At 35.4% G+C, this 10000-nt stretch overlaps 1 protein-coding gene across 1 annotated transcript in view; it reads right to left on the bottom strand.

Annotated features, from left to right (window-relative positions):
• LOC144964703 (uncharacterized) overlaps positions 1-10000 on the bottom strand; it is a gene marked incomplete in the record, with an annotated part of 278871 nt that overhangs the window by 239274 nt on the left and 29597 nt on the right. The window contains 1 exon segment of the mRNA XM_078899236.1: positions 836-886. Coding sequence (XP_078755362.1) covers positions 836-868 — 33 coding nt within the window.

Here is a 10000-nt window from a genome sequence, read left to right as displayed (position 1 = left end):
ACAATAATCGCCGTGTTGAAGATATACAGTCTTAGACCCACAACACGACATATTTCAAGGGTATGGATCCTAAACTGAACAATGGTTGACCAGTATTACTTTGACTGTGATTCAAAATATTTCTCTTAAATTAATTCAAAAAAAATTATCTTAAATTAACTCAAGGCTTTAGGTACTTCGTTGGAGTAAGACTGGCTTAGAGATTGTCTTCTATCACAAACACAATCATATTGTCCATCAAAAGAATGGTAAAACACGCCCATAATTGCGTTCGATCAGACATCGGAATGCTAACAAAGTTCACCCTTAAATGATATGACCCCTCAAATCGGTAATATATCGGGATAAACCATATGACAAAAAGGGATTTATTCCACCCCTGTCATTGGAAAACCTTATCATTTCTTAGTAAATACGTAATTGTTGAATAATGCTTTGAACGCGTTGAATTAAAAATTTATTGCACAATTGCAGAATATTTGCGCACATTTTATTGGTGTGAAATAAGGTGTAAAAGACAACCGATTGGTAATTATAAATAATCTTTTGGTGCACAACGTTTTTAGTTTTGGGTCAAATTGTTATTCAAGTAGAAGGAGAAAGATACAAATCATGGTGAATAGAAGTGCTAATACCATTCCATTTAGTTATTGGGCACGATAAAAATAACTCGTTTAATAAATAAAAAGAAATTAAAGAATCGTATATTCAAAATTATAATGACAAGAAATGTGTTTGGTTTTATCTGCAGTTTCCAAAAAAAAACTTTGGATTTATGAGAATGAAATGTAGTTTGGCGTATCCATAACATGTGTTAAAATGTATAGATACTTACATAGAGCGGGGACTTGGTCGGTCTGAAGGCCATTGGACCAGGACCCAGCGTCTGTGGAAGAATAGATAATGAAAAAGGATTGTTGAGGTGTTGGGGGAAACAAATTAAAAAGGCAAACTTACAGTGGGTTTCATCAACCGCTTGATTTTTACAGAGGAAAGAATTGTCAAGTTGCCTATCTTTTCATAATCCACGCTACTAACTCCGCCAAAAATGTAACCCTGATGATATTATCATTATTTTTTCTATATCCATAGTGCTTTTGACTATAATTTTGACATTCAAAAAATAATGATTTATCTATTAACCAAAATTACAAACAAAATAAAACATCAAAAAAAAAATAGAGAAAAAACACCTTAAAAATAGAGAAAGAAAAAGAAAACTGGGCCGTGTCAAGCAAATACCAAAAAATAATGACTTAAAACTGGTTATAATGAACCTTTACCGCATTAAGCAGTGTCTCAAGATGTGTACATCTTCAAAAAGAAGTTTCAGGTTTGGAACGCTTTGACGAGTTCCAGTGTCTGTTCATACATGGAACTAAATTGACTAAGGCCTTCTTACTTAAATCCCTACTTACACCCAGTGGATCTTTAAATAACATGAGCTTTTTTTTCACAACGGAATAGCTATACTTTATGTGCTTGGGGAAAGAACAAGAGGTGTCAAGCCACCAGGAGAACAGAGCATGTTGAACGAGATACACTTATAGTAATATCTTTTTTGTCAGACAACGCTATTACCAGTGAAATCTGTGAGTCAAGAGCTCAGGCACATAACTTTGCGTCGCTTACAGTTCGGCTCGAACCAACAATCTGCCTTTAACTACAAGACCACGAGACACAGCAGATTCCAGCATGTTTTCCATCTACCTCGGCGTGGATTGATTCCATCAAAAGTCCCAGACCTATTTGCAAGGGAAGCGATCGTGAGTAACCTTAAAGTAGTAGTTGAAATGGATGAGTTTCGTCCCTTGTCAAAAAAACCCAATAGGGCGGTGTGAAATAGCTATTTGTATTTAAAACTGATAATAGAATGCGTGTTTTGCAACTTTATGCATAACCTCGATGAAAATGAAAAGGTCCCAGTCCCCCTCACCGCCCCTCCCTTCCAATTGACCTGGCTTATGTGTAGTGTGATTCAATAAAACAATAAGCAAGGAAATAATGATATGCATAGGTTGACGTACTTTCACCGTAACTGCCATTAACTGACAAAACAATTTTTTTTCCTCCCATTTCATCATTTTGGCTAGAAAACTTTTACTTCATATATCGACCTATTTGAATGACTCGAAACTTATAACTTTTTTTTAAAAAATTGGAAAAAAAAATAAAATAAAATAAGTTTCACATATGTCTCGGGTTTCAATTCGATACATATTGATGAATTGGAGGTCGTCTTAATCCAAAGATACAAGGCGTAAAAAAATTATGGCCAAATAAAGAGTGAGAAGGAAGAAAAGGTGTTTAGTCAAAGTACGGCAGATAGTAGCAATTACCATAACGTCATTCAAATGCAAATCTAAGGCAAAGCACATTGATAGCACCGATATAATTACATTGTATTCTATGAATGACTCATTATACAACCTATTTATGCGTAGCTTAACCCTTTACATACTGTGTACTATTTTATATCATAACTATGTGGCCAAGTGGTATGACACTCGCCTTCCGGTCGGAAGCTCCAGAGTAAGAGTCCCGCTCTGAGCAGCGCATGGTTGAGTCCTTAGAAAAAGATTTTTACTCACATTCTCTCACCGTACTTAGGTGTATAATGAGTACCTGGCCGTTAACAGCATTGCATCTGTCAGAAAGAATATTGTAATATCGCCTAAGAGACGTGATGCACGTCCCACATGTAAAGTATTGCTGTTGGCTTGGGACCACTTGTAAAGCGCTTTGTGAGCACGTTATAGCGGACATTGCGCTATATAAAATGCTCAAGTTTTAAGATTTATTTAACGCAGATGAAGTCCGGTGCGCCGGATGCTTAGACTGGTTGCAGACCTTACTATATTTGTGACCCACAGTCTCAAAACAGTACTAGGTCCGGATGAACTAGGTGTCGGAAAATGAATTCATAGCCACTTATATCGATGATCGGCGGATCAAACCTCTTGAAGTCTCCATTTTCACGATCGGCGGATCAAAACTCTTGAAGTCTACATACGAGTTTGGGGCACCGTGTTTTATCTAATTTTGGGCGGATCATGAAAATCGAGACTGGAAGAGAGGATTGGTCCGCCGATAGTCCGTTGGCTTAGCGGCCCGATCCGTGAGTTTTGTGCACTTTTTGTAACCAGCAAAAAAAAAAGTACACAACTCGATATGGAACTTAAGGTTAATTTTTCTTCGTTCTGGTGAATAAAATGCTATTGTTTGTATTGCAAAGAGTTCGTATTTCTCACTATGTTCAGCTTATTAATTTACTTTTCAAGGTCCCATTGATCCTGACATCATAGCGTTTAGAGAGTGTGGGTTACATTTGACTAGAAATAGTAAGTGTTCTCTTGATAAAAACAGTAAATTTTGATGCTATGGTAATAGAAATTTCATCCGCTGTTAAAGGATTAATGAAATTGATTTAATACAGGACATTTGCCCTCTATTTTGCATATCAATTAAACTTGCCGGCAATATGTTATGCTTTGTTTTTGTACTCAGTCAATACAAATGGCAGGCGATAATATCGTCGTGCATGCATGGCGCGAAAGGGCAGGCAGTTACTACAAAATTATTACAATAAGATATAGGGGTGGTTTGAATCCCGGATGATTCTTTTGTTCAATCGGTAGAGTATTCGCGCTTCACACGCAGTGACTTATAATAATCCTGGCTCGAGTGGCTATTTATATTGGTTATTTTTGGAATTTTTGAGTTTTGTTGTGTTTTTTTTTTTTTTTTTTTTTTTGGGGGGGGGGTTGTTTGTTTTTTGTTTTTTTTGTTTGTTTAATTTTATCTTTTTTATTTTTTTTTTTTTTTTGGGGGGGGGGGGAGGTTGTTTGTTTTTTTTTAAATTTGTGTTTTGTTTTGTTATTCTGTTGTGTGTTTGTTTTCTGTTACGTTTTTGTTGTTTGTTGTTGTTTTTGAATTTTGTTTGTTTGTTTGGTTGGTTGGTTGGGTTGGTTGTTTTGTTGTTTTGTTTTTGTTGTCTGTTTTGTTTTTTTAAAGAGTTTTCAAGGATTTTTTTTCACTTTTCTTCCCTTTCCTGGACCCTCTTATCAACTCTAACCGTGATAGGGCAGGGCAGCAGAAATCTGTTCTGTTAGATCAGAATCTGGCGAATAGTACTCTCGATGGACTAAGATCTTCTCCATCCAGTAACAAAGAGTTGATATTGAAAGTATACTATAGTGTGTCGTCATCAATTTAATTAAAATATTTTCTTATAAAAGGAACAATAAAGACAGCCGAAATTGTGAAGTTTCTTGACGTTGCTAAACAGAAGACGCTAGGTAAAGTTTAATTTGAATTAAATTATTCTAATCTTGTATGCATATATTTATATTGAATCTTTAAAACGTATCTATAACTATCACACGAAGAGAGTAAATAAAGCTCTGTCGCTCAATACCAAAACAGCCATTTCAATTTTAGTTGTTTTTTTTTTTTAAACTATTGATATAGATAAAGCTTACTCTCAGCTTTTTTTAAAAGTTTCAAACCCAAGACTTCTTTAAAGTCTTGGATATAAGTTGGTGTGTCACTATAATCGATTAATTATATAATCAATCTATTGTAATGACCCGCGAAAGTTATTATAAAAGTAATACATGTCTGGTAAAACTGTTTAAAAAGAAAATTTGTCAATGTACGAAAAAATATATCGATTTAACCAACAAGTTTAAATTAACCTAGCGACGAAAGCTGGGGGAAAACCTGTTTTTTAAAAATTAAGATCCAAGAAATCGATATTTGTAACCGGATTAAATTGAATACCCCAATGATGTGACGTGGGGTCACGGTAGCTCAATTAACAGCAGAGTACTTAGCTCGAATGCAAATGGATTGGTTTTGAATATAAAGGGTGTATTCCCTCCCCCCCCCCCCCCCCCCCCCCCCCCCCCCAAACATCGGCACCAAGTTCAGAATCTAGGGATCTGGTAAAACAAAACAACAACAACAAAAATAAAACCGAGGCCTGTGTCATACCATAAGACCCACATAGCCGCACGGGTAATCTGGTATGTTAGTCCTGGTGGTAAGATACGCAACTTGCGATAGATTAACACTCTATTTAGAGACTAGCAAAGGTCTGTTTGTTGACATAAACTGGAACATTCCTGGGCTTTGAAAGGAAACAATGGTACACCAGGAAGGGAGAGGAATAAGGGCTGTCCCCCATGAATGGAATCCACATCGATTCAATTCATCCAATAAAAAAGAGAAATTTCAACAGAGTCCTTTAAAAACGTACGATCTCTAAAAATGTTCATGATAAAAGGTGACCCTATCATACCCATGACAAAACTCCTTACAATACATTGCTGCAGACGAGAGAATTTGGAGAGGAGTGAGATTGGCACGCAACATCACACAGGTTCGGATTATGTAAGTGCACCCCCCCCCCCCCCCAACCCCAAAACACACACACACACTCACATAGCAATTAACAAATCAGACATAGTCTGGTTTCTAGAGCTAATTAAGACAGTCAGAAAGTACCTTGATATAAAATTACTGTCTTATAAGGGGGATCTGATGCAACAGAACAAAAGTATGAATGAAAGCTTTATATGGCGGTTGGCTCTGCAGTAGTAACGTAACCGTTATTAATAGGTATACGTTTTTGTCAGGGCACATCGATTCTGGCCAATAGAATGAGCGAAAGCAAACCGTTGCAAACAACGCGCAAACCAATAGGTAACTTTAATGATGTTTTGATATCGAGGCTCTGTCATTTTCACGTTTTGATACACAAAGACATTAATAATAAGTTTCCTCAAGGATTCATTGGCCCCAAACATGAACTTAATAACCCGCATTCATTTTTTAGAAAAGTGATAATCAAACTTGAGTTTCACAGAAAACAAGGAATAGCTGCTGTGCTCAGAAAAATGGACCAATTTATATACGTATATATATATATATATATATATATATATATATATATATATATATATATATATATATATATATATATATATATATATATATATATATATTGAATCGTGTTTGATACAAATATGGTACGAAAAGTGCTCGACATGTAGTAATGGAGCGAATTATTATTTTAATATTTACCACAATGTTTGAGACAGTCTACATTAATGTTTCAGGCCTAATTGGCCATCGTCAGGACTGAGTTGGCCCTGACGATGGCCAATTAGGCCTGAAACATTAATGTAGACTGTCTCAAACATTGTGGTAAATATTAAAATTATATATATATATATATATATATATATATATATATATATATATATATATATATATATATATATTTCGAGTATAATTATGATCAACTTCTACAATATTGTTATATTATTTATTTATAAGCAAAATATTATTCAAACTTTCAAGAAATTGAGGCTAAGCAGGTCAATGTATGAGCCACAGAATTATAAAATTGATAGGTTTCTCTGGTTTAAACAATGAAGACCAAATAAACTGGAAGACTGGAAGCTTGATAATTTAAAAAAACATTTTTAAAAATTGAGCATTTATATAGCGCAATATCCACTTAACGTGCTCAATGCGCTTTACAAGGGGTCCCTGGTCAACAGCAACATTTAACATGTAGGACGAGACATGACGCCTGTTAGGCGATATTACAATTTTTCGGACAAAGACAACGCTGTTAACGGCCAGGTACTCATTTTACACCTTAGTACGGTGAGAGAATGTGAGTAAAGAGTCTTTTCCAAGGACTCAACTATGCGCCGAGCGAGGCTCGAACCCAGGACCTTCCGATCCGAAAGCGAGTGTCATACCACTAGACCACATAGCCGCACAATAATGACAGGAAGAGTTTTCAAAAGTGACGAAAATGGAAGGACAAAGTTAACACCTTGTGAATGGACTAATCTTATATCAATGCACTTTTTTATTTTTAATTCCGATTCTTTCAGAGGCTATTCCTGACACAAAGTTAGTACCCTCTCTACACAGTAAAACACGGTAGACACTTTACCTATTTTATCCATTCGTTTTCCATTGTAATTAAGTTCATGAAAATGTTGCTGCTTAAAGCTCGAAGAAATAAATAACAATAGAAAATGAAATAAAGCTTCAATTCATTAAATAAAGACAGATAATGCGGACGTTTCGGGTTTCCTCTTTATCAACAAAACTCCATTTCATTCATTTCATTTCCTATTGTATTGAGTTAGACGTCTAAATAAATTCTGTAGTTTAATCATGTATGTATTTTTCATTTTGTTGTCTATTTTGCTTAAATATCGGAGACAAAACCACGGGCACAGGTAACACAGTGTGTTTAAAAGAATAAACAAAACATAAGCCATCAACGCGACATGGGATGAAGACAATGAGGGAGGGGAGAGGTCGCGAACGGAAAGTGTAAATATTTGCTTTCTTCTTCAATGGCCTCGCTCTGTATCAACAGGCGTGATGTCATGTCAATAATATAAACATGTCAATATACATTACACATTTGTCTTTAACTTGTATACCGTGCCATGAAACGACACTGAATTGAGCATGACTTCCTGTTTTGAAAACTAATTTAGGCCTGATTCCGGAACATCACATAATTAAAAAGTAAAAATTGAAGAAAAAAAAATTTAATTAAAAAAAATAAAAGAAAGTTACAGAATTTTGAAATCAGCTAGCTTTGTCAACTCCTTGAGACCAGACAACCTATGATAAAGTGATGACCGGAGTTGAGTAGGGGATAAATGTTGACCTTGTGACTTGTAGAATGGACCTCACCCATAGCACTCTAGATTGACCTCACCACAGGCAGGCTAATAACCATACCACTTCCTTGAGTTGCCAGATATTGTCTATGTCTTTGTGTTTTGTTGTTTTTGTTTTTTTTTTTTTTTTTTTTTTTTTTTTTTTTTTTTTTTTTTTTTTTTGGGGGGGGGGGGGGGGGGGGGGGGGGGTTAATGGTAGTTGATGAGTGTCAGTGTGGGAATGGTGATATATTATTTTTGTTCTTAATGCTGAATTCATGGCAACACAAAGTAAATGGTGCCATACTTGAGGGCTGAAACCTAGGACTACATAATAACTATAGATGTCGCTGGCTGAAACGAATCATTGTTATGTGGTGTTTACTTCGAGAATTAACAGTAAAATTTAGTGTATTAAACTGAACAAGTCGCTTCCAGCTTGTGCGGTTTATATTATTGAAATAGCCCTACAGTCTTGTATTTGTAAAATAAAAAATTAAAATTAAAAATTAAAAAAAAAAAGGTGCAAAAATGTGAAAGATAATGTAAAGGGAAACGGTAATGATAGCAGTATCAAGTGATGTTAAACGTAGTTAGTGATTGAATGTGTGACAATAAAACGTTGGAGTATACCCGCAGGCAAGACACATAACATTACCTAACTCGACCCAGGAGTGAATCTGTACTGTAAATGGCTTCAGATAGTGGCACTTTTACAATTATCACGTGCCAAAATCAAAACGATGTCAGCAAAAGATTACAATGATATAATCGCATGCCCTGCAAACTAGGACTTCATATACAGGACAGATCCCCGCCCTCTTACTCAATCCTACGGGGCCGTTCGTTTTTTTTCCTATATAACAGTACCCCTGTCGTCAGGCTTTAATGATATGCAGATGTCGGTGACAATCAAAGGCATTCCTTTCTCGTCTTCCCCCCAGCCGTTTCCCCATCGGGTGGGGAAGTGATGTCACTTTTACGTCATCAAAGAAATTCCTTAACTGACCGTCTCAACAGTAAGACGACCGTTCTTCCGACAATACTGTCTTTAAAGTAATGGCTACAGTTAAGATACTGCTATTTACTACGAAGGTAGTATTTCCCACACAGAAACGGTCACATTTCACACATATCTACAAGTTGCAGCATGAAACGGAAAGGCAACGAGTAGAATACTGCTATTCTACTAGGAAGAAGTGTCAAGACGTTAAGTCATAGTTGGTGTGCGGGTAGTGCTGCCAGATGGCCACGCGTATGATCAAAATTGACACACGGAAAATCGCGTACATATTATTATTAATTAAAATTTTCTTTTTTTAAAAATAAAACAAGCCTTTTCCTAGGTTAGTCGATAAAAAAATCAAAATCGATGTCTTTTAAGGAGGTCAGAGTGTTTGAAGTATTTGGCCACATGAGGTTCTATTTTGGTCACTTTTGCAGTCTAAATTGGCTTCGAAGAACTCTGGCCATCTGGCATCCCTGTTTGTGAGAACAGAAGTTGTAAAACAATCTGCATTCAATTGTTTGCCTCTTTAGTTTGTCAACTTTTAAAGCAAGCGGTTGTGTGTCATTCGATTTTTAAATGGAATTATTATAAGTGATATATTTCAGTGGATTACACGATGTTCAACTGTGCTTATGGTAATCATTATCACATTATCATGCTCTGATTCCTAACATTAACATTGAAATGTTCTTGAAGTTGAAGTGAGTTATTACAAGATCAGAGAAAAACATACCCTTGTTTAGAAAGTCAATTTCCCTTTTCAATAGGTATTTAATCTGCTTGACTTCTCTTGCATTTTTCTGTAATTGACAGTTGTATGTGATAATTGATTTCTTTTATTTGGGGAGTTTTATCATAATTGGTAAACTATAATATATTATCATAAAAAAGTGAATTATGGATTACGCTAACTAACGAAATTGGGAGAGTGAGTCTCTAAGACAAAGTGAAAACTGAAAATGGTATGAACCTTACAACCCAGAATTGAAGATGAGAGATATCCACTGGTGGTGACTGGTAATTGAAACTTTATAACTAAGAGTAAGTGTTTAGAAATGGCATTATCCTGAAGCAAACTTTAAATATGCACTCATGGTTCTTGAACAAAGAAAAATGTTTAGAAAGCAATGAAAGGTCAAAGTCAATATCCCTTTTCCATAAATAAATAATCTGCTTGACTTCTCTTGTATTTTTCTTGTGTGATATGTGATAATGAGTGGAGTTTTATCGATAACATGATAAATACCTGAAATATATAACAATATAATCCATTTATTTTATTATTTAG

The sequence above is a fragment of the Berghia stephanieae genome, chromosome 2 (genome assembly GCF_034508935.2).
Source record: "Berghia stephanieae isolate SIO BIC M18660-M18661 chromosome 2, UCSD_Bste_1.3, whole genome shotgun sequence".
Lineage (NCBI taxonomy): Eukaryota > Metazoa > Mollusca > Gastropoda > Nudibranchia > Aeolidiidae > Berghia > Berghia stephanieae.
Note: the sequence above shows the minus strand (reverse complement) of the source record. Positions and strands in the feature narration are given on the sequence as shown.